The sequence below is a fragment of the Zalophus californianus genome, chromosome 12 (genome assembly GCF_009762305.2).
Source record: "Zalophus californianus isolate mZalCal1 chromosome 12, mZalCal1.pri.v2, whole genome shotgun sequence".
Classification (NCBI taxonomy): domain Eukaryota; kingdom Metazoa; phylum Chordata; class Mammalia; order Carnivora; family Otariidae; genus Zalophus; species Zalophus californianus.
In genome coordinates, this window is record NC_045606.1 from 52,256,029 (window position 1) to 52,282,601 (window position 26,573).

Sequence of the window (26,573 nt, forward strand, 5' to 3'; positions counted from 1 at the left end):
AGATTCTCTCACTCCTGGGGTGCCTGGGTGGCTCAGTCGTTAAGCGTCTACCTTTGGCTCAGGTTATAATCCCAGGGTCCTGGAATAGAGCCCTACATCAGGCTCCCTGCTCGGCAGGAGGCCTGCTTCTCCCTCTCCCACTTCCCCTGCTTGTGTTCCTGCTCACACTATCTTTCTCTGTCAAATAAATAAATAAAATCTTTAAAAAAAAAAGATTCTCTCACTCCCTCTCCCTTTGCCCCTCCCCCCACTCACATGCTTTGTCTCTCTAAAATTAAAAAAAAAAAAAAAGTCTCTGAAATAAGACTTTTCTACTTCTATGACACTGGACCATAATGGGTGTACTTGAATCTTGTTTTTCCCCAAGTCCTTCCAGTCTACCCATGACATCAGGTTAATAATACCAAATACCAGTGGCCTTGTCCCTCTCATTGTCAGAAAACTGCAATATTTGCCCTTAAAAATTGGTTGAATGCCTTCTACAATCTTATCTACCTTATCTGTTTCTCCATTTCTGCATGAACTATTTATTCTAACCAGACTGGTTTCATTCCTCCATTGTGATAAAATTCACCTTTGCATTCCTAAAATTATGTTCTTGTTCCTCCTCCACACATCTTCACTTGTTGAAATCTTTAACCATCCTCTAAGGATTAACCTCAGGGCTTTCCTCATCTGTGGAGTGAAACCATTTTAGGTCATAATGTTCTTTTCAGTTGCTAGAGTAGTCACTCTAGTACTAGTCATCATATAATTTTCTGTCTTGCTAAGTGTATTATTTAGAGTTCTACAGAGAAACCGAACCAATAGGATATGTATATCCTGTTGGGTCCCTATGTATTTAGGCATCTGTGTATGGGTGTGTGTGTGTGTGTGTGTGTGTGTGTGTGTGTGTGTGTGTTTCTATGGAAAGAGAGTGAGATTGAGGAGCAGAGAGATTGATTTTAAGGAATTGGCCTACATGAGTATGTTAGCTGCCAAGTCTGAAATCCTCAGGGCAGGCTAGAAGAATGGAAATTCTGGCAAGAAGTTGATGTCTTGTATCGGAAGGCACTCTGGAGACAGAATTCTTTCCCCTTGAGGGACTTCAGCCTTTTCTCTTAAGGCCTTTAACTGATTGGATGAGCCCTACCTACAGTATGAAGGGTAATCTGCTTTACTCAGAATCTACTGATTTAAGTGTTAAATTACATCTAAAAAATTATCTTCACAACAACCTTTAAATGGGTATTTTTTTGAGAAATTTTTTAAAATTTTTTTTATTAACATATAATGTATTATTTGTTTCAGGGGTACAGGTCTGTGATTCATCAGTCTTACACAATTCACAGCTCTCACCATAGCACATACCTTCCCCAGTGTCCATCACGCAGCCACGCCATCCCTCCAACCCCCTCCACTCCAGCAGCTCTCAGTTTGTTTCCTGAGATTAAGAGTCTCTTATGGTTTGTCTCCCCCTCTGGTCTCATCTTGTTTCATTTTTTCCCCTCCCTTCCCCTATGATCCTCTGTCTTGTTTCTCAAATTCCTCATATCAGTGAGATCATATGATAATTGTCTTTCTCTGATTGACTTATTTTGCTTAGCATAATACCCTCAAGTTTCATCCACGTCGTTGCAAATGGCAAGATTGTGGGTTTTTGATGGCTGCATAATACTCCATTGTATATATATACCACATCTTCTTTATCCATTCATTGGTTGATGGACATCTGGGCTCTTTCCATAGTTTGGCTATTGTGGACATTGCTGCTATAAACATTGGGTTGCATGTACCCCTTTGGATCACTACATGTGTAGCTTTGGGGTAAGTACCCAGTAGTGCAATTGCTGGGTTGTAGGGTAACTATTTTCAACTTTTTGAGGAACCTTCATACTGTTTTCCAGAGTGGCTGCCCCAGCTTGCATTCCCACCAACAGTGTAGGAGGGTTCCCCTTTCTCCACATCCCCACCAACATCTGTTGTTTCCTGACTTGTTACTTTTAGCCATTCTGACTGGTGTGAGGTGATATCTCATTGAGGTTTTGATTTGGATTTCCCTGATGCCAAGTGATGTTGAGCACTTTTTCATGTGTGTCTGTTGGCCATTTGGATGTCTTCTTTGCAGAAATGTCTGTTCATGTCTTTTGTCCATTTCTTGATTGGATTATTTGTTCTTTGGGTGTTGAGTTTGATAAGTTCTTTATAGATTTTGGATACTAGCCCTTTATCTGATATGTCATTTGCAAATATCTTCTCCCATTCTGTCAGTTGTCTTTTGGCTTTGTTGATTGTTTCCTTTGCTGTGCAAAAGCTTTTTATCTTGATGAAGTCCCAATAGTTCATTTTTGCCTTTGCTTCCTTTGCCTTTGGCGATGTCTCTAGGAAGAAGTTGCTGTGGCTGAGGTCAAAGAGGTTGCTGTCTGTGTTCTCCTTTAGGATATTGGTGGACTCCTGTCTCACATTTAGGTCTTTCAACCATTTGGAGTCTATTTTTGTGTGTGGTGTAAGGAAATGATCCACTTTCATTCTTCTGCATGTGGCTGTCCAATTTTCCCAACACCATTTGTTGAAGAGACTGTCTTTTTTCCATTGGACATTCTTTCCTGCTTTGTCGAAGATTAGTTGACCATAGAGTTGAGGGTCCATTTCTGGGCTCTCTATTCTGTTCCATTGATCTATGTGTCTGTTTTTGTGCCAGTGCCATACTGTCTGGAGGATTACAGCTTTGTAATAGAGCTTGAAGTCTGCAATTGTGATGCCTCCAGGTTTGGTTTTCTTTTTTAACATTCCTCTGGCTATTTGGGGTCTTTTCTGGTTCCATACAAATTTTAGGATTAGTTGTTCCATTTCTTTGAAAAAAAGGTTGATAATATTTTGATAGGGATTGCATTAAATGTGTAGATTGCTCTAGGTAGCATAGACATTTTCACAATATTTGTTCTTCCAATCTGTGAGCATGGAATATTTTTCCATTTCTTTGTGTCTTCCTCAATTTCTTTTATGAGTATTCTATAGCTTTCTGAGTATAGATTCCTTGCCTCTTTGGTTAGATTTATTTCTAGGTTAGATGGGTATTTAATCAAACAACTGGATGCCACTGCCTAGCCAAATTGATACATAAAATTAACCATCACTTTAGGTGTATATATTTTTAGAGCTCTTATATGTAATTCTTAATTCCATAATCCAGCTCCACATGTGGATGGGAGAAGGGAACAGCATTTGAGGAATTGAAGTAAGTCAAAGTGTAAATATTGCAGGATATAAAAACAGTTGGAGCTTGTGAAGAGTATAAAACACTCCTCCATTTCAGAAAGAATAGCTTTATGGAGAAAATGGAAACAAAAAATTTTGTGAAATTTGTCCATACACAACAATAATCTTTCCACTACTAGTTTGTTCCTTTTGGAGCTTCTGTAAAATTCTTGTTTTATCTAATCAAAACTCCTGTGCTTTCCATCCAACCAGTCTTTTAGCTATCCATCAAGTTATTCTTACCCAGCAGGCTCAATTAAGTGCCACTCAGAAAATTTCTTCCCACAGTGATATTTTGTCATATGACTTTCCATTTTGCCATATGAAATCAGATTTTTTTTTTTTTTTAAAGCAAGAGCCCTGGAGTGCCTGGCTGGCTCAGTCAGTGGAGTATCTGACTTTTGATCTCAGGTGGTGAATTCAAGCCCCAAACTGGGCATGGAGTCTACTTAAGAAAAAAAAAAAAAAAAGCAGGAGCCCTTGTAAACAAAATAATTCTTTCTAATTTTATATTTCTTTGTATCCTCTGTAATACTTGCTATGATAACCTCTACATAGTTATTAATCACTAAGGATTGGCTGACTGACAGGTTCTGCTTTGGCTAAATAAGATGTTCTGAGTTCTTTTCCCACATTACCTAGTAATTTTTAGATATTACTACCTGATTATCTCACCAGTATCACACACTTGACATGTTTCAAACTAATCTTATCTTCCTTTTGAAACATTGTATGATATGGAAAAACAAAAGGGCAGCCATCATGGCCAACCTATATCTTTACATATAATGATGACTTCCTCACTGTCCTTTGACTTTTTTTCATCTTGTGTCCCTTTGCCTCAATGCACTTTTTCTTTCTACCATTTAATCGTACTCCCTCTGTCTGGGATAATCTTCTTGATCTCTGTATGGCAACCCCCTTCTTGTAATTCACCTTAAATGTTACCTTCTATAAGAGGTTTTCCCTGACTAGACAGTTTAATCACCATATTAATCTTTATGATATTGCCCTGTTTAAATTCTATGACTAAAACTTAACACTATCTTATTTTTTTAAATGCACTCCATGAGATTCCAATATCAGAGGTCCTTTGTTCACACTTTAAAACCATGCTATGGACAGTAAATAAGAACAATATGTTGCCATTACACTGTATTTTGAACTTTATTTTTATATCCTTAGTTTTAGCAAAAAATAAAACTTCCTCTAGAGAATTAATGCCTTCTATTGCCAAGACTTTGTATCAAATGCTGTAGAATTGTGCTTCTCAAAATCTGATGCGCATACAAACCACCTGGAGAATCTTGTTAAAATGCAGATTTTATTCAGTAGTTTTAGGGCGGGACCCAAAATTCTGCATTTCTGGAATGGATTTTAAAAAAGCATGATTCAGTACAGCCACTGTGGAAAACAATATGGAGGTTTCTCAAAATAGTAAATATAGAACTACCATATGATCCAGCAATTACATTTCTGGGTATATATCTGAAAGAAATCAAACCACTATCTTGAAGACATATCTGCACCCTCATGTTCATTACAGCATTATTTATAATAGCGGAGACATGGAAACAACTTCTAAGGGTCCATCAACAGATGACTGAATAAAGAAAATGTGGTGTGTACACAAACACACACACACACACACACACACACACACACACACACACTGAAATATTACTCCCATAAAAAAGGAAATCCTGCCATTTGTGATGAATCTTGAGGGCACTATGCTAGGTGAAATAAGTCAGACAGAGAAAGACAAGTATCATATGATCTCACTTATATATGGAATCTAAAAAAAATTAATTACTTTTGTACACACTAACAATGATCAGGAAAGAAAATTAAGAAAACCATCCCATTACAATAGCATCATGAGGAATAAAATACTTAGGAATAAACTTAGTCAAGGAGGTGAAAGATGCATACACTGAAAACTACAAAACATTGCTGAAAGAAATGAAAGAAGACACAAATAAATGGAAAGGCATCCTATGTTCATAGACTGGCAGACTTAATATTTTTAAGATGACAGTATTACTGAAAGTGATCTACAGATTCAATACAATCCTTATCAAAATCCCAGTAATGTTTTTTGCATAAATAGGAAAACCCATCCTAAAATTCCTATGTAGTTTTAATAGCAAATAACAAAACAATCTTGAAAAAGATAGCAAATAGCAAAACAATAGCAAAATAGCAAATAGCAAAGACAATCTTGAAAACAGCAGAAACAATCTTGAAAAAGAAGAACAAATTTGGAAGACTCACACTTCCTGATTTCAAAACATATTACCAAGCTGTAGTAATCAAACCAATGTAGTACTAGCGTGAAGACATACAGGCCAATGGAATAGAATATAGAGCCCAGAAATAGACCCTCACATATATGATAAAATGATATTCAACAAGGATGTCAAGATCATTCAATATGGAAAAGATAGCATTTTCAACAAGTGAAACTGACAAAATGAACAAAAAGATAGTGTTTTCAACAAAATGAAACTGGTCCTGGCAAAACTGGATATCTACATATGAAAGAATGAAGTTAGACCCTTCATTTTACACCATATGGAAAATGGAAATGTAAGTGCTAAAACTATCAAACTTTTAGAAGAAAATGGGGAAAGCTTTATGACATTGGATTTGACAATAATTTCTTGACTATGACATCAAAAGCTCAGGCAACAAAAGAAAAAATAGATAAATTTGATTTAATCAAAATAAAAAACTTTGTGCATCAAAGGATACAATCACAAGGCTAAAAAGACAACCCACAGGATGAGAAAGAGTATTTTAACATCCTATATCTGATAGTGGTTTAATATCCAGAATACATAAAGAACTACAGTTTAATTACAAAAGAAAAAAAAATTTTAATGGGCAGCTGACTTAGACATTTCTGCACAGAAGAAATAAAAATGGCCAATGACATATTAGAAGTTGCTCAATATCAGTAGTCATTAGGGAAATACAAATCAAAACCATGTGAGATGCCACTTCACACCTATCAGGATTACTGTTATCAATAAACCAGAAAATAAAAGTATTGGTGAGGATATGGAGAAATTGGAACTCTTGTGCATTGCTGGTGGGCATGTAAAATGGTATAGCCACTGTGACAAACAATATGGCAGTTCCTTGAAAAGGTAAACATAGAATTGCTATATGATTCACAATTTCCACTTCAATTCCAAAAGAATTAGAGAAGGACTCTGATACTTATATACCAATGTTAAGAGTAGCACTATTCACAGTCACCATTAGGTGGAAACAGTCCAAATGTCCATCAACAGATGAATGGATAAACAAAATGTGGTATATATAATTGATGAAATACTATTAGCCTTAAAAAGGAATGAAATTTGATACATGCCATATCATGGATGAATCTTGAAAACATGGTGAGTGAAATATGCCTGACACAAAGGACAAATATTACCATTCTACTTCTCTGAAATATCTAGAATAGACAACTTCATAGAGACGGAAAGTAGAATGGTATTCATCAGGGACTGGGGAGAGGAAGGAATGGGAAGTTATTGTTTAATGGGTACAGAGTTTCAATTGGCATGATGAAAAAGTTTTGTATTGATGATGCTTGCACAACATTATGTATGTACTTAATGCCACTAAATAGTAATTTAAACATAGTTAAAATGTGAAATTTTATTTTATGTATATTCTGCTACAATTAAAAAAAATAATTCTGCATGTCTAGTAAAGACCCAGGTGTTGCTGATGCTGCTGGTCTTGGGACCACACTGAATAGCAAGGCTATAGCATAGAGGAAAAGGGTAGGGGGGAAGGATTTGTGTGAGTTTCTCAGGAGAAGGGACCATGTCTTTCTATTTTTGTAAACTAACGGCTGATACCTAATACAAGCTCAGTACCTTTTTCAGTGAATTTATGAAGGAATAGATAAAGAAATACAATCAAATAGGGTAACTAAGAATTGTAATATAAGACAGAATGTGTCAGTGAACATGATATAGATATAAGAAAAGCCCAAAAGAAAATCAGAGACACAACCAGGTCTTTAAAAAGTGTTTCTTTGGATCAGTGAATTTTTTTAAAGCTAACTTTTGTTTCCCATGTGCAGTACGGCATGAAGAACATAGTGTGCTTTACCTGGAAATTCACCATTGTTGTAATCTGATATTACAGCATGGTCAGAAAATAAGCTTGGTAAAGCACAGCGTGAAAGTACAGTTAGTTATTTGTTGAGGAGAGAAACCACACATGATTTTGGTGTAGATGAACATACCATGCACTGACTGAGGTAAGCCATAATTGTTTTGATTTCTTTTTATGAATTTGTGAGTTTTATTCCATAGTTGTTAATTTCTATAAAATGCAAATGATCAGTAGAGTCTATTTTATTACTTTCCTTACACATATGCCAAATAACTGGAGATAATGTAAAGTCAGTATAGCAATTGTAAAGATTTCTTATATATATAAAGTTATGACCACTGATTTCTGAAAAATAAATAATATGCCAATGTATTCATATCATGCTTTATTTCTCAGCCACTAAAAACTGACCCATTGAGATTCATTCCTTCATGGAGAAGCTTACTATTTAAAAGTGTACTGTTTGGGTTTTGTTTTTTTTTTGGATACTTGGGTAGTATTTCATTAATCAGTAATTACACACTAGAGTTTAAATCCATATACTTATAATCATCTCAGTATCAGTAATATGTTATATTGCCTAACAAATGAGATTAAGTCAAAATATCTTTACATTTGCAATGAAATGAAAATTTATGTACATACTTGCAATCTTAAGACAGGCTAGAATTCTGAAGTGTCATCCAAAGGAAGAATAAATTATTCTTAATATAATTTTAATGATCAATGGGTTTTCAAAATATTCTAATTTTTTGACAGCTATTTATACATGATAGAAGCTCTAACTTGCTTATACTTGGTAAATTAGAAAGCCCTACTCGCTCAAACTGCTGACTAGCAGAAACTATTGCATCAACTTTTTATAGAGAAAACTAAGCATGAGAAGTTTAAAAGTTTCATCAGTTACAATCAAATCAGTGGCAGAATAGGAATAAAATCTGGTGTCCTGAAAAAACATGCATTGTCCATAGAATCTGGCTTTCCTTTTATTTCATTTCTAGAATTTTTATTAGCTCCAAAACTAAGCCCAGAATGAAGCAACAAAATTATAAATTCAATGATAACATCTGAAAAAAAATGAGCTTCCTAACCAGAAACTTCATTTGGGGTGCAGAGTATGAAGACAAGATGAAACTCAGTGGCATACTTTTTCAGAAGCTCTTAGGGATGTAAAGAATGCTTTCTATCAACTAAATGATGACATTTTACACAGTCATGATATCTTTCTTAATATTTCAGAAGAATTGAATTGTAAATATGATGGCAAATTCTGAAAGAGATGAAGAGATGCAAGAAAATTATCAGAGAAATGGGTAAGCTTTGCCTAAATTCTACAAAAAAATGTTTTGCAACTTCAAATATACCTTAATCCTTTTCAAAGCTGTAACAAAAATGTTTATAATTTTTTTCCAAAAATAACAGTACTATTTTCATTTTTATGGACCTCCTTTTAACCACTGTTACAACTGGCTTAATAGTAACTTTAGAAAGTGTAATAACCAGGATTTATTGATTTAGTACTTTTAGTTCTTCAGATCTCTCTTCTGAATTTCTTGTACCTTACCAATATAAGAGGAGAAATACCTGAATATTTTCAATTCAATTCTCTATGGAAACTTAATCCATGTGGTACAGTTAATGAAAGAAAATACTGGATTCTGATTATTTTCTCACTAAATGGATGTATATGTATATGTTTGTGTTAAAAAATTTCCTATACCTATAATCCATTAATTTATAGATTTAAAATTGAAATGGCTTAAAGTCTATTTTAGTTTCGCTTTTACCATAATAATTGTGTTACATGTTGATATATAAGCTGTAAAATTCAAAAGAGCCCTTTGGATCGCCTGTTTCATTAATGCAGGGCTGCAAATAGCCAGAAAGGGAGTTCCCACTGTATCTGCCCATGTACTCTTCTCTACTCTCAACTCTGATAGAAGAGAGACTTCAAAAGACTATGTGAACCCTCCTTCAAAGGCTTTTCATGAAGGTCAATGACAGAAATGTTTCCCTGAAACAAAATTTATCAAAAGAGAGCATACTGAGTCTTACTGTTTAAAATCAGCTTTTGGGGGACACATGGCTGGCTCAGTCAGAGGAGCATGTGACTCTTGATCTCAGGGGTCATGAGTTCAAGTGCAACAACAGGTGTAGAGATTACTTAAAAAATAAAATAAAAAACTTTAAAAGCAGTATTTGGGATAATGTAAGGGCTATACAATCTTAAAGCACTTGTCATCTATGGAACATCTCAGAGCAGATTGGCCCAGTACTTAAGTAAATTATTAACCTTAGAGGGAATAAAATTAAGTGACTTGTTATTTATCAAACCTGACAGAACAATATGTTATAAAGCTGGAGAGAAGAGTCAGAAGTTCATCTTTCTGTGATGTCTTTTTTAGAAAACTTAATCTGATGACCTCCAATCGTGTGTGTGTGTGTGTGTGTGTGTGTGTGTGTGTGTGTGTACTGGAATATTACTCAGCCATCAAAAGAATGAAATCTTGCCATTTGCAATGATGTAGATGGAACTAGAGGGTATTCTGCCAAGTGAAATAAGTCAGTCAGAGAAAGACAAATAACATCTGATTTCACTCATGTGGAATTTAAGAAACAAAACAGATGAACATAGAGGGAAGGGCAGGAAAAATAAAATAAGACAAAAACAGAAAGGGAGACAACCCATAGAGACTCTTAACTATAGGAAAGAAACTGAGGGTTGCTGGAGGGGAGGTGGAGGGGTGGGGTAACTAATGTGATGGGCATTAAGGGAGGCCCCTTGATGTAATGAGCACTGGGTGTTATATGCAACTGATGAATCACTGAATTCTACCCTTGAAACTAATAATACACTATATGTTAACTAAATTAATTTAAATAAATTTTTTTTAAAAAATGTACACCCATAGATATAAGGATAACCAAATACAAACAAAAAAGAATCTTTTGTGTGTGTGTGTGTGTGTGTATTTAATTGACAGATTTCCCTGAAATCAATGAATACAATTTACAGTTTTCATCTGGACTTCCTTGAAATTTTAGCTAAGAAATGAAATTTTCAGTGGGGGACAAAATTCACAGTATACTTAATGTATACTTCCTAGGACTTCTTTCATTTAAAGCTTACAGTTGCTCTTGAGCAATTTGTTACAAAAGCTTAAAAATTCTAATCCACCACCTTATACCCATTAAGGTGGATGCTATTAAAATAAAATAGAAAATAGCAAGTGATCGTGAGGATGTAGAGAAACCATGTGTATGGTTGATAGGAATGTGAAATGGTGCAGCTACTATGGAAAACAGTATGATGGTTCCTCAAAAAATTAAAAATGAATTTATCAAGGCTGTCAGTGTCAATCGAAATTCACATGTGATCTGACAATTCCACTCTTGGTTATATACCCAAAGTAATTGAAAGCAGGGACTTGAAAAGATATTTGTATACCCATATTAATAGCAGCATTATTCACAGTAGCCAAAAAGTGGAAACACTCTGATGTGTTCATTGACTGATGAATGGATGGATGGATGAACAAAACGTGGTATATACATACAGTGGAATAGTAATCAGTCTTAAAAAGGAGAAAACGTCTGACATGCCCTGCAGCAGAGCTGAACATTGAAGATCCTATGCTAAGGGAAATATACCCAACAGAAAAGAACAAAATACTATATGGTTCCACTTACATGAGGCAACTAAGGTAGGCAGATTCACAGGGATAGAAAAATAGAATGATAGTTGCCTGAAGCTGAAGGCAAGAGAGAAGAAGGAGGATTACTGTTTAATGGGTACAGAGCCAGTTTTTCAAGATGAAAAGTTCTGTGGATGGATGGTGGTGATGGTAGCACAATATGAATGTACTTAATACTAATGAATTATACACTTAAAATTAGTTAAGATGGTGAATTCTATGTTATATGTGTTTTACCACAATTTAAAAAATTCTACTTCAGAGGCATGCCTTCATTTGTTAGCCTAATTAATGTAGAGACAGCCAGTTTCAACTTTCCCATTGATTATAATAAAAATCTTTGTACTGTGTATCAGTAAGTGTGTTTTTAAAAATTTCAGTGTTGATGCAGATTTGCTATCAAGAGTGCAATTTGATATTTCAGAACAATTTTAACTGGAAAATTTTGCAGATTATATTCACATTGTAACCTTTCCATCTTCAACATTTATTTTCCAGAAAACCACAAGAACTACCCAAAGTAGGAAAACAAATTGTTGGACCTATTGAGATAGTAAGTGAAATCAGTTAGAAAGTATGTGAATCCGAAAATTTTAGGGAATTGTCAGTAGTGCATAAAATGATTGATAGTTTACATCTACTGGGGGGTAAAGGGAAATTTAAAAAGTAATTAATCAAAATATTATCTCCAATAAGAAAAAATATAATCAACCCAACATTCCCGTAATAGAGATAAGAAAAGAAACACAGTATTTATACAATGATCCCAATTTTACAAAAAACAAAAAAAAGTGTATATGTGTATGTGATGCATAAATGTTATCAGAGGCTATTTCTAAGTGGTGGAAAATTGTGAGTGACTTTTACTATTTTATGCTTATATTTCAGTATTTTCTAATGAGGTACATTGATATAAGTTGCTTTGTTATTTTTAAAGTGTATAAATTCTTTTGAAATAAAAAATAATTATTAAAATGTTTTGTAAAATCTATACATAAAAAAGTGTATGAGCACATTTCTTTAGGATTATGTTCAAGGAACATTTTCAGGAATGTGTTTCCAAAACAACTCCTCTACCTACTCTAATCTCTATGTCAGCCTGGCTGTCAGTGTCATTAGAAATTCACATGAAACAGTAACTGCTTTTTCAGAAGTCAATTTCTAAAAAACATGGGACATAGCAGAACATGACAAACTTTATCAAGGAGATAACATACTATTCTGGGGGAAGGTGGAGAATCAGATACCCTCTTATCATCTGTAGTACCAAGTACAACACTCTGGTAGTTACTTCATAAATATTTATGAGCAATCACATGAATAAATGAAAAAACATTAAATTTTTTCAGTCTCCACTCATAAAATATGTACTAAGTTCCTCTTGCTGTTATACAAATCTAATTTCATTTCAGTACCATTATATATTTTGTCTTGACTTCTCAGTAAGATAAATAATCCACATTTTCAAGTTTTGTTCATGTTTTTGTTTTGGAATAGCATTGTTGGGATCTGCTATAGAATAGAATATAAAGCAATCAGTATTTGGCTTTCAGTTATTTCTTATTCTAAACAGCCTTACAAATTATTATAGACCCCTATTTAAAGAATAGAATTTGTCCTGGGTAGAAAACATCCAAGGAATTTAAAATAATATGAAAAATATAATTTATTACATTGATGAACTAATTTTTACCACATGGTTACTATTCACTTCACTTAGTTGTATCATTGCTATGATGCTGATAAGGCTAAGGAATTGAGAGTTTGAAGTTCAGCTGTCCATAAGTCAAGATACTGTCAATGCAATGTTTTAAAATATATTAATTTATTCCAGAATCAACCAAATGGAAGGAAGTTTCTGATTCATACCCACATCTGATCTGACCTGTGTCACAGATGTTGTCACAGATGTATAATTTGTACTGATTTTGCTGCTTTATATTTTTCAACACTTCTTCAAAATACATTGTAAATCTTTAAGATCGGGGATTTTTTTTACTTTATTTACAAATACTTTTCCATGATTTTATACATTTATTTAGTTTCTTAATTTATAAAATAACATTTACTTAATGGCAAAAACTGTAGGTTCATTTTGGTTTTGTTTTTTATAGCTATAATGCCACCATGTTTTTTTTCCTCAGTTCCGCTTTGCTGATGGACTGGACATCACACTCATGATCTTGGGATTACTGGCATCACTAGTAAATGGAGCCTGTCTTCCTCTAATGTCACTGATTTTAGGAGAAATGAGTGATGACCTTATTGGTGGATGTCTAGGCAAAACGAATACAAGTGAGTTCAGTATTTACTTTTCTATTTCTGGGGATGCAAAAGCATTAAATAAAACACCTCATAATACAGATTTTTGTATTATCACACAGTATCTACATAATATGTATATAAGTAATTTATTCTTCTATATATCCAGGGACTAAAGAACCAAAATGTGTATTAGCATTTGTCAAAGAAACAGAATCAATAAGATGTGAGTGTGTGTGTGTGTGTGTGTGTGTGTGTGTGTGTGTGTGTGTGTAAATATAGAGATAGAGACAGAGAGAAAGAAATTTATCTTAAGGAATTGGTTCATGCCATTATGAAAGCTGACATGTCCAAAATCTGCAGGGTGGACCAGCAGGCTAGAGACTCAGGAGTGAACTGCTCATGGTATATAAAAATCATCTGAGACTGAGTGTACCTCAACTTCTCTCTCTAGGAAATTAAATAATTTTCATCAGAAGTGGTGATTATATCATGATTTAACCAAAGGCTCGGGCCATTCCAGGGCCCTAATCTATAGTTCACCCTTTAAAAAGGAGAAGCCAAGAATGACAAAATCTCAGCTGCTCAGAGTTTCATTAATCGTGTATGGACATGCATGGCATTGTAGAACATAATGCAGCGGGGAAGCCAAAATGAACATGCAGAAAATTATGGTAAAAATCCTGAAAAAAGATTAGGAGGGAAATCTAATGGGTGTGGGGAAAAAAAAGAATTCTGTTTTCCCATAATTATAGATGTCCTTCATATATCATTACCTTTGTAATATCCTATTTCAGGGTCATGTCCTTAAAGGTAACATTCTTTAGATGTAAATCCAGCAATTCTATGCACTGACATACTGAGTATCCATAGTCTTTTTTATCCAATGGATATTATAAATATTAGTAATTCCCTGATTTTATATGTTTTTCTCCAAATTACACAGTAGAAAGCATCCTTATAGCTATTGTATCTGAGATAAATGTGTTATTAAAACCTGGACTGTCTTGGGATTGTCCACTCTTACCACTGTTGTTCAACATAGTACTGGAAGTCCTAGCCTCAGCAGTCAGACAAAAAAAAAAAAATAAAAATCATCCAAATCGGCAAAGAAGTCAAACTTTCATTCTTCACAGATGACATGATACTCTATGTAGAAAACCTGAAAGACTCCACCAAAAAATTCCCAGAACTGATAAAGGAATTCAGCAAAGTCACAGGATATAAAATCAATGCACAGCAGTCTGTTGCATTTCTATACACTAACAATGAAGCAGCAGAAAGAGAAATCAAGAAATTGATCCTGTTTACAATTGCACCGAAAACCATAAGATACCTAGGAATAAACCTAACCAAAGAGGTAAAAGATCTGTACTCTAAAAGCTATAGAACAGTTATGAAAGAAATTGAGGAAGACACAAAGAAATGGAAAAATATTCCATGCTCATGGATTGGAAGAACAAATATTATTCAAACATCTATGCTACCCGAAGTAATTTACACATTCAGTGCAATCCCTATCAAAATACCACCAGCATTTTTCACAGACCTGGAACAAACAATCCTAAAATTTGTATGGAACCAGAAAAGACCCCAAATAGCCAGAGGAATGTTATAAAAGAAAACCAAACCTGGAGGCATCACAATTGCAGACTTCAAGCTCTATTACAAAGCTGTTATCATCAAGACAGTATGGCACTGGCACAAAAACAGATGCATAGATCAGTGTTACAGAATAGAGAACCCAGAAATGGACCCTCAACTCTATGGTCAACTAATCTTCAACAAAGCAGGAAAGAATGTCCAATGGAAAAAAAAAAACAGTCTCTTCAACAAATCGTGTTGGGAAAATTGGACAGCCACATGCCGAAGAATGAAACTGGACCACTTTCTTAACCATACATGAAAATAAAATGGATGAAAGACCTAAATGTGAGACAGGAATCCATCAAAATCCTAGAGGAGAATACAGGCAGCAACCACTTTGACCTCAGCCACAGCAACATCTTGCTAGACATGTCTCCAGAAGCACGGAAAACAAAAGCAAAAATGAACTATTGGGACTTCATTAGGATGAAAAGCTTTTGCACAGCAAAGGAAACAATCAACAAAACTAAAAGGCAACCTACGGAATGGGAGAGTATACTCAAAAGTGACATACATATCAGATAAAGGGCTATTATCTAAAATCTATAAAGAACTTATCAAACTCAACCCCCCAAAAAAACAAAAAATCCAGTCAAGAAATGGGCAGAAGACATGAATAGACATTTCTCCAAAGACATGCAAATGGCCAACAGACACATGAAAAAATGCTCAACATCACTCAGCATCAGGGAAATAGAAGTCAAAACCATAATGAGATACCACCTCACACCGGTCAGAATGGCTAAAATGAACAACTCAGGAAACAACAGATGTTGGTGAGAATGGGGAGGAAATTGGAGCCCTCTTACACTGTTGGTGGGAATGCAATCTGGGGCAGTATGGAGGTTCCTCAAAAAGTTAAAAATAGAGCTACCCTACGGCCCAGCAATTGCACTACTAGGTATTTATCTAAAGGATACAAAAGTGCTGATTTGAAGGAGTACATGCACCCCAGTGTTTATAGCAGTAATTATACACACACACACACACACACACACACACACACACACTCACACTGGAATATTACTGAGCCATCAAAAAGAATGAAGTCTCGCCATTTGCAATGACATAGGTGGAACTAGAGGGTATTATGCCAAGTGAAATAAGTCAGTCAGAGAAAGACAAATAACATCTGATTTCACTCATGTGGAATTTAAGAAACAAAACAGATGAACATAGGGGAAGGGCAGGAAAAATAAAATAAGACAAAAACAGAAAGGGAGACAACCCATAGAGACTCTTAACTATAGGAAAGAAACTGAGGGTTGCTGGAGGGGAGATGGGGGGTAACTATGTGATGGGCATTAAGGGAGGGCCCTTGATGTAATGAGCACTGGGTGTTATATGCAACTGATGAATCTCTAAATTCTACCCCTGAAAATAATAATACACTATATGTTAAATTGAATTTAATAAAATTTTTTTTAAAAAACCTGGACTGTCTTTTAGACATAAGCCTAGCTTTTTATACTGTACCCACTCTGTGTCCTATTTAACTTTAAATACTAATTTATATCCTCTTGTTTTCCACCTGAAAGCTAATCTTTCAAGTGTCCTAGTCTTGTTTGAGCAGAATAAAACCATCACGTCCACCTCTAGATCCTTTCATGTGATGATCTCCTGTCTACAGTTATTAATTTTTAATATTTTAATGATAGAAAGTAAATTAAGGATGCTATTCTGTTTATTAAACAAATGGAACCACGAATTCACTGAGTAAATATTTATTGACTGCCAACTGTGTCCCTCTCTCCAAATTAATGAGTGAAAGAAGGAGGGGGAAAAAAACCCTAGCAACCTAAATCAATAGGCTTGGGAATATTCCTTTTGTTAGAGCTACTCTATAATTGATTCTCTTACCAGCTTTAGATAGGATGGGCAGTACATAGCAAATGATATTGCTTTGAATTTTAATTTTTGATTTTGTTTAAGGCTTCTCCAGGTTTTTTGAATTTCATTATGTAGTCTGTCAAATGTGATGAATATGTAAAGAGGTTTGTTAAAGGTTTAGATAAATACATTGATATTATTGGTATATCATGACATATTATTAAAGAGAAGTGAGGACATTAAATAATATACCTTCAACTTAGCATTGATTTTCTGGAGGAATGTAGAGGAGGATTATTTGCTCCTATAAATGAAAATATGAATAATAGCTCACTGATCGGGGGCCCATTTTTGTGCCAGCACTGAACTTTTGTGCATACTACCTCTGTTAATATAATCTCCAAAATGAGAATATGCCATTTTTATGTGATTTTTAGGTCTCATTTTTAGAAACAATATTTATTCTCTTCATTAGCTTAGTTAATCTCTTTAAAACTTTCCACTAGAGTTTAGTACTTCTGTCTTAATTCTAATGTATGGAATAAACTGCTTTAAAATTTTTTTCCTATCATAATTCCATAAATGGAATAGGGAAAAATTATTGTTTGCATATAAATAAAGATCATAGACGTTATCATATGTGATGTTGTGGTTATCTAAAAGAATAGACAAGATGTCTGGAATTCATTTCAAATGTTTATTATAGAGGTTTTGAGTACCTGGGTAGCTCAGTCAGTTAAGCACCCAACTCTCGATTTTGGCTCAGGTCATGATCTCAGGGTTGTGAGATCAAGCCCCGTATCAGGCTCTACACTGAGCATGGAGTCTGCTTGAGAGTCTCTCTCTCACTCTGCTCATTCTCATGTTCTCTATCTAAAATAAATATATAAAAAATCTAGGAAAAAAAGCTAATTATAGAGGTTTAAGAAAGAAAATTATGATAGTGGATATTGACCATTGTTTTGTGCTGTTTGTGAAATCACAACCTTGATATAATAATGTGTGGTATATTTTTTACTAGAAGATATATAGAAAAGTTTACATATAAAACTTATAAACCAAAGATTATTTTAAATACTGTTTTATTATGTTGCTGTTATACCCAACATATTTCAATGAGCTTCACTTAAATTTTTGCTATGACTGTTACTTCTATAACTCTCACATGTGTTCTTGCTTTTCTTGGACTTTCTAAATTATTCCCTGGGGTACCTCAAACTGAATTCTAAATGCATAATCTCAGCAGGAAAGGTGAGTTCTAATACTATTACTTACACAACTATTATCTGAAATCAGAGCTGTCCTAATGAATTTTTTTCAGGTATGAGCTACATGGTTAATATTTCCTTATAATTTTTCACATTGCAAGAGTTCTTTTTGAGACCAGAGATAATGATTTCAAATTTTAGTGTAAAGAATAGAAAGTTAAGATTATTATAAATCTAAGATATTAAGTCCATTTTCTGAGAATGCATTATATTTGGTTTGGAGGGCTATGTATGAAACAGTGTGGTCAATTATAAATTAATTGTTTTCATAATTTAAAACACTGTTTTACAGCAAATTACCAGAATTGTACTCAGTCTCAAGAGAAACTGAAGGAAGATATGATTAAGTAAGTACAAATAAAATGTTAATATCATGTTTATTGTATACTGCGTTATCCAATACTTACAAGGAGAAAACTGAGGTTTGATCATTAACATCACATATAAGTGATTAAAGCAAGTGAGACCTTTTCTTTCATTAGATATATGAAATATAACTATACATAATTTTTTCTTTGATTTGAAAGGTAATGTAGGTTCATATGCTTTAAGTTGTATTTGACAGAATTTTCATCAATAAAAAATTCATTTTGGGATTTGCATTTTTAGGCCAATTTTGCCTTCTAGAACTGAAGGTACATATCCTAAAGGCTAAAGGATTTGTTTTTCCTTATTTTCAAATTATTTTCCTTACAAACCTTACAGAAAAATGCTACTTCTATAAACTTTAAAAACCAAAAAGTCATGTGTAGCAAATAGTAAAAATAATAATTTTAAAAATTAAAACGTAAAGTTTTATTAACTAATTTTGAAGACTAATTTTCAGACTATTATGGTAATGTATTCAAACTAAAAATTGTAAAATCTGAAGTAAATAATTTATAAAAACATTCAGTTTTTGTAGTTTATGTATGAAACAGTATCGCTTCCTTTGTCATGTGTTAAGTTTGTTAGATGCTGCTTTACTGATTATATTCACTGGACTTTCGTAGCATCTCACTAAAATTATGAGAGTTTTTGCTACAGACCTAAGTGATCCCTCATTTTTCTCCCAAAAGTGCAGCCTGCATGTTGCACAACCCAAGGGACACCGATCACATTCCTCTCTGGGCTATAATTCTTGACCTGCACTGTCCAGTATGTTAGCCACAACTACATATGGTTATTTAAATTTGAATTAATTAAAACTGAATAAAACCTAAGTATTTAGTTCCTCATTCTCAGTCATATTTCAAGTGTTCAGTAGCCACATTTGACTGGTGCCACCTTGTATATCACAGATATGGAACATTTGCTTCATCACAGAAAATTTTATTGTACAGTACTGTTCTGTGCAGTGTAAATGGCACCCTCTCCAGTTGTACTTTGCTGCAGCCTCAACTTTCTTTGAGAGACAGTTCTGGTTTTTAGCAAATTTTACAGAAAATTTCTTTATATTGGTTCTTTTGAAAATTCCTGATTGAAATCCAGTGTATTGCCTTCTACTGAATTCTGTTCCTACAATGTCATACCGGGGTTCTGGTGTATAATCATGAAGTTTGAGTTTCTTACAAAGAAATTTGGAACTTTTAAAAATAGGATCATCCATTTAAAGAACAGATTTAAAAAGAGAATAAAATGAAAAGATATGTCTGTGTACAATTATTAGAAGGTTACAAAATTTACCAAAAAATTCTTAACATTTTTACTGTAGTATTTGTTATGCTATTGTTTCTCAAACTGGTGTTCTGTTTTGGAATATTTGGGATACATGAAAACAAAAAGGTTCCATGGTCAAACTGGTTTTCCTCCTCTTGGGTACATACAGGACAGGTAAGTATAGTAAAATTCCATTTACTCCAAGTTATTAAAACCTATTTGACTATAAGACCCAATTTTTTCCCCACACACCTGGTAACATCCTATGAAACTAATGTTTTGATGAACACATTTCTGGGAATCATTGCTTTATATCCTCTTTTTTGATGAGGATAAGGTAATACCTCTTTCAGCTATAATCATCAGGAATCAAAGAGTTTTATTATAACCTATGTTATTTTCCAAAGACAATGACTCATAGCTTTATGTAAGTTTAATATTTTAATGTTCAACCTGTATCCTTGTTTTATTTACCAAATATTCTGAAAATAATTGAATATTTTCTTATTGAATCCAAATCATAATGACCAAATAGTCCCAAGATTATTGCTGGTAAATATGATGCCTCCTCTTCCCTCAAGAGTTAATTGATTAATTCCATATGAACTTCTGAGCAACTTGTACCCTCCCTTTTGCTGCTTCTGATATATCTTTCATAATCTACTTGAAAATGAAGGGGTGAACTATATCCACGGTTGCGTTAGATTTAGCTCAATTGCATTTAATGTAAAATCCTTTATAATAGTTCTTTAACCATGATAGAAATTATTTCTCTCACATATAAATATCTGAAAGTAAGTAGTCTAAGTATGAAATATGGCTCAAAAGCCATTAGGGACTGGGCACCCTCTGTTTTTGTACTAGTCCTATGATCACATCCATTTTAGCTGGGCGTATTGCCACTTCAAATAAAATGGAGGTTCTCTTATTTAGGAAGAAGATAAAACCGGATATTGGCTGATAGCAATTAGTGGCATCAAGTAGTGGCCTAGAATAATTCCCAGATTGTGTACAATGGGACTGTTAATAGGTGATACATGGTAAAAGGAGGTGGATGTTCATAGTTAATTGGTCTGAGACAGTTGAGTTGAACAAAAGAGTTGAACAAAATTAAAGTTTCTTTACTTTTTGATTTTTTGATATGTTCATGTATATTATCAGTTTCCAAGGAGGAATGATGCTAGGGTTTATACAGGGTTTCCCAAATCTATTTGAGAACCCTTTTTCCTCAGAAATATTGCTAAAGTTATTCAGATTTTAAGTTCAGGATTCAGATCATGCATTCAGGATTCAGATCTTGGGCTCTGCCACTTTTTAACTATACAAGCTGTTAAGTAACTTCTGTAAGCTTTGGTTTCTTCATCTGTAAAATGAGATGTTAATACTTACTGAAGATTCAGTGATACTCAGATATGTCAAGGGCCTGACATAATATTTAACACAAAATAAATGCTCAATAAATGAAGCCATAAAATCAACCTTAATTTTCATGCAGTTTTGAATCAGAAGACTTAGACTATGAAGGTAGTTTCATTTCCTGATGCAAACAAAATAAAATACCTTGGCTCTGGGACTACTGGAGTTTCTTCTCCTGGATCCCAGGTAGTTTGGAAGTCTGATTACTGGATAAATGAGGAGTTAATAAGTATAGTATCTTCCATTTGAAATAAATTGAATGTGTTGTTTTCTTTCTTTTTAAGGAAGAGTCTTTTAAAAAGTGTATCAAGGCTTCTGTAAAAATTATTTTTTCTGTAAAAAATTTACTTTTTCTGATTATATGCTTAATATTTTCATTGTACATAGTGGAAAAAGATAAAAATGCACAAAGAAAATTAAATCACTTATAATATCCTGCCACTAATAGATAATAAACATTAGTTTTGGTTTATAATACTTTTTTAAATGTATGAGTATGCATTTATAATTTTAATATAATTGGAATTATACTGTTCATATGATTTTAACAGCTTTATTGAGGCATAATTTACTTATCATAAAACTCAACAGTTTTAACTGTACAATTCAGTGATTTTTAGTAAACTGACAGAGTTGTGCAACCATCACCACAATCCTTTTTTAGCCCACTTCCATTTCTCTACAGAGATCCCTCCTTTGTAGTCAATTCCCATTCCCACACCCAGCCCTGAGGCAACCACTTATCTGTTTTCTATCTCTAAAAATTTCCATGGCCTGGACTTTGCATGTGTATGGAAACATATAATATGTATGGTATCTGGCTTCTTTTATTTATTAGCATAATGTTTTTGAGTTTCATCCATGTTGTAACGTGTCAGTAGTTCATTCCTTTTTATTGCTTAGTAGTAATCCATTGCAGGGGTACACCTGTAGTGTTTATCTGTTCACTAGTTGTTGGATATTTGGATTGTTTCTGGTTTTTGGCTATTTAAAAATAATGCTTCTATGAATGTCAATGTAGAAGTCTTTGTGTATACATACGTTTTTATTTCTCTTGGGTAGATACCTAGGAGTGGAATTGCTGGGTCAATATGGTAAGTTATGTTTGTCTTTTTAAGAAACTGCCAAAGTGTTTTCCACAGTGGCTACACCATTTTGCTTTTTCACCAATGTGTAAGGGTTCCAATTTCTCCATATCCTTGTCAACATTTGTTTATTGTCTGTCTTTTTTATTATAATCATAGTAGTAGGTGTGGAGTGGTATCATATTGTGACTTTAACTTGCATTTCTCCAGTGACTAATAATGAGCATTTTTTTCATTACTTTTTAGGCATTCATTATATTTTCTTTGGTTAAATGTTCAAATATTTTGCCTATTTTTTAATTGTGTCATTTGTCTTATTACAGAATTATGAGAATTCTATTTTATAAATTCTAGATAAAAGTTCTTTGTCATATGTGTGATTGGCAAATACTTTCTTCTAGTCTATAGCTAGTCTTTTCATTTTATTAAAGGTTTCTTTTGAAGCACAATAGTTTTCAGTTTTGATGATGATGTACAGTTTATCAAGTTTTTCTTTTACGGATTGTGCCTTTGGATGTAAGAATTCTTTACCTAAACCAAGATCATGAATATTTTCTCCTACATTTTCTTCTGGGACTTTGAACATTTTAGCTTTTACACTTAGGTCTATCGTCCATTTTGAGTTTATTTTTGTGACTGTTACAAGATAAGGTTCTATCTTTTTTGCATATGGCTATATCCATTTGTCCTGGAACTATTCCTTGAAAAAATTATCTATTCTCCTTTCTCCTTTGCCTTGGCACCTTTGCTAAAAATCATTTGTCCAAATATAAGGATTAGTTTCTGTTCTCTCAGTGTTGTTGCATTTATTGATAAATCTATTCTTATGCTAGTATTATACTGTCTTGATTAGTGCAGTTTTAGAAAATAAATAAATAAATAAAATAAGAATTATAAGTCCTCCAACTTTGTTCTTTGTAAAAATTATCTTGACTCTTCTGAGTTCTGTTCATTTCTATGTATGTTTTAGGATCATCTTGCCAATTTCTGCCAAAAAGTCTACTGGGATTTTTAATAGGGATTGTATTGAATCTATACATCAATTTGAGGATATTTTCATCTTAACAACATTGAGTCTTCCAATCCATGAACATGGATTACCTCTCTATTTATTTAGATCTTCTTTAATTTCTCCCAACAGTGTTTTGTAGTTCAGTATTCAGATCTTGCATTTCTTCTTTTGATTTGCTTTTATAACCCATTTTCCTCTTAGAATATTGTAAACATTAGGAAACAGTCAGCTCTTATTATTTGTAATAGTTTTATTTAAGTTGTCATGAATACTGAATTAGCAAACATTAAACCATTGTTACTAGGGTAAATACAGGGTTAGGTTCCTGTGAGCCTCTGGTCACAACATTTTCATCATTCAACACATATCCTCATTTTATGTGTATTTCCATTTAAAGACAACTTATTTAATATATATTGTTGATTTATTAACATTGAACTCATAGTCAATAGCACTGTAACTTATGCCCAAATGACACCTATCTAACACACACAGTTTCTCCATAGGATACATCACAGCTTTCTTACACTTAGGAATACTAGACAGCACTTAAGTATGCTGCCTAAGAGTCATTTTAAACAGTGGAATCATCAAAAATTAGACAAAAACACAAAAGTCAGGAAAAGGTGGCACTACATAGACCACAAAAACGACACTTATTTATGATGTGAGAGCTGAAACAAGAAGGCAGAGTGTTACCTTGTTCAACCTCAGCTGGGAACATCTTTGTTGGGCAACTCAGATTTTTTACACTCTGTACATGTCCATGAGTAACAAAGAAAACATCTGAGTATTGATTTGGGGGTTAAAAATAAGCTTTAATGAGCAAGCAGATTTGCCAACACTGAATCTGGGAATAATGGGGAGCAATTGTATGTTCCTCTGTGTTTTCCTTGATACTTCACTTTCCTGGCTTTCTACCTACCATGTTGGCCACTCCTCAGCTTGCTTTTGCAGGCGCTTTCTCTTCATCCCAAACTCTACCATGTCTGCCGGAGCTCATTCTTTGGTCCTCTGTCTTTTTTATCTACACTTAATTCTCTCTCTCTGTGGGTAGTCTTTGTTTTAATTACCACCTGTAAGCTGATGACTTTCAAATTTACATCTCTAGCCTAGACCCTGCCCCAACTATTTCAGACTCTCATTTTCAGCTTCTTACTTGATCCCCACTTTGATGTTCAATAGGCATCTTGGTCTCAATGTATCTAAATCAAAACAATCTCCTACAAATCTATTCCATTCCCAGTTGCCCACAGCTGTACACGGCGTACCATTCACCCAGTTGCTCAAAACAAAATCTTAATTTCTCCCCTTCCTGAATTCCTCACAGTCAGTACATTGGCAATTTCAGTTTGCCGTATTTCCAAAATATAACTAGAATCTGTCCATTTCTTTATACATCAGCTGCCACCATCTTCATCCAAGTCCCTAGCCTTCTCACACTGGCCATTGCAATAGCCTCCTAACTAAACTGCCTGCTTCCATTCATTCTCCATAGAGGAGCCAGAGTGATCTTTTTAAAAGTTGAACTGATAAGGTCATGCAGTGCTTAGATTTTCCAATGGTCTACCTTTTTTCTTAAAGCCTGTGCAATGCACCATGGCTGCCCTACAATATTTGCTAAATTCTCTGACCTAATCATTTCATACCACTTTGGAGTTCTTTTGTTCCTGGAACATGCTAAGCTTTTTCCTGCCTCAGACCTTATTATTTTTCTCTCTCCCTAGAATACACTTTTCTTGCTCTTTTTATGAGTTGGCTCCATTTTACCCTTTGGAACCCAGTTCTAATATTACTTCCTCAAAAAGGTTTTTCCTAACCACTCTGTCTGCCCTAGCTCTCCCAACCCACCTTTACTCACTGGTTATTCTGTGACTTATCACCCTGTTTACTTCCCTCATAGAACAACATGAAATTCTTTTTCTATGTGTATTGTCTGTCTCCTCCCACCAGAATGTAAACTCTTCATGAATAGGGAGGGCCTTATTATCTTGCTCATGACTGTATCTCTAAAACCCCACTCATAGTGGGTACCCAGTACATTTCTTTAATGATTCCATTTATCTGGTCTCCTGTTAGATTGTTTTCAGCTTTTCTTTATTGTTGTTAACTACCATGGCCATCCAGCTAGATTAATCTTTTTACATGTTTCCTTAGGACAAATTCCTGAAGTTGAATTTTGTATTTAATAATATATTTTTTTAAAAATATTTTGTACAGGGGCGCTTGGGTGGCTCAATTGTTAAGCGTCTGCCTTCGGCTTAGGTCATGATCCCAGGGTCCTGGAATCAAGCCCCACATCGGGCTCCCTGCTCCGCAAGAAGCCTGCTTCTCCCTCTCCCACTCCCCCTGCTTGTGTTCCCTCTCTTGCTGTGTCTCTTTCTGTCAAATAAATAAATAAAATCTTTAAAAAATAAAAAATAAAAATATTTTTTACAGTGCTTTTGACTACTATCATTTCTTCATCCACCTGTTCCATGTACAGCTATCTTAATTACTTCAATGTAACTTTTCAAGTGAAAGTATTAAAAATTATTGAAAGAAGATATAAATAGCAAATGTTTTAAAATAGTAGTTTTTACTAGTAATGTAAGAAAGACATACTCTAGACTATGGAAACCTAGATTTTTATGTTCAATGTACTTTACTTCTCATGGAGGTTTATTTTTAGTTATTTTATAGGTTCTAGCACAAATTCTCTCAATCAAATATTATGATAGATTGCATTTTTTATAACAAAGGGAAAAACTGCATTTGAGTCTCACTAACATTTCCAATAATCTTTTTTCAGGTTGACTCTGTATTATATTGGAATAGGATTTACTGCCTTGGTTTTTGGCTACATGCAGATTTCCTTTTGGGTTATGACAGCAGCACGACAGACCAAAAGAATTCGAAAACAGTTTTTCCATTCAGTTTTGGCACAGGACATCAGATGGTTTGATGGTTGTGACATTGGTGAACTTAACACTCGCATGACTGAGTAAGAGGATGGATGTGTAGTATATCGACTTTGTTTTCATATATGCTGTATCAGTGACTTAACTGCATTTATTTACTTGTTTCAGTGACATCAACAAAATCAGTGATGGTATTGGAGAGAAGATTGCTCTGTTGTTTCAAAACATATCTACTTTTTCTATTGGCCTGACAATTGGTTTGGTCAAGGGCTGGAAACTCACCCTGGTGACCCTCTCCACATCACCTCTTATAATTGCTTCAGCAGCCATATTTTCTCGGGTAGGCAAGATGGCTAATGCAGCGTTGACTGAAAACAGGAGTGTGAACTAGGTTTTTTACTAAGTTTGTCAAAAAAGGAATTTCTATTCATATCCTATGT

At 34.1% G+C, this 26,573-nt stretch overlaps 1 protein-coding gene across 3 annotated transcripts in view; it reads left to right on the top strand.

Moving 5' to 3' along the window:
- The first annotated feature begins 8,638 nt into the window (after window positions 1-8,638).
- The window catches only part of ABCB5 (ATP binding cassette subfamily B member 5), a 116,336-nt gene continuing 98,401 nt past the window's right edge, over window positions 8,639-26,573 (top strand). For 2 of the 3 annotated variants that reach the window (XM_027573665.2, XM_027573666.2), the window contains exons 1-5: window positions 8,639-8,693; window positions 11,574-11,628; window positions 13,220-13,370; window positions 18,375-18,429; window positions 26,302-26,473. In XM_027573665.2, coding sequence (XP_027429466.2) covers window positions 8,641-8,693; window positions 11,574-11,628; window positions 13,220-13,370; window positions 18,375-18,429; window positions 26,302-26,473 — 486 coding nt within the window. In that variant the 5' untranslated portion in view covers window positions 8,639-8,640. Of the gene's footprint in view, window positions 8,694-11,573; window positions 11,629-13,219; window positions 13,371-18,374; window positions 18,430-26,024; window positions 26,217-26,301; window positions 26,474-26,573 lie in introns of all 3 variants that reach the window. The other variant, XM_027573670.2, reaches the window with a different exon arrangement.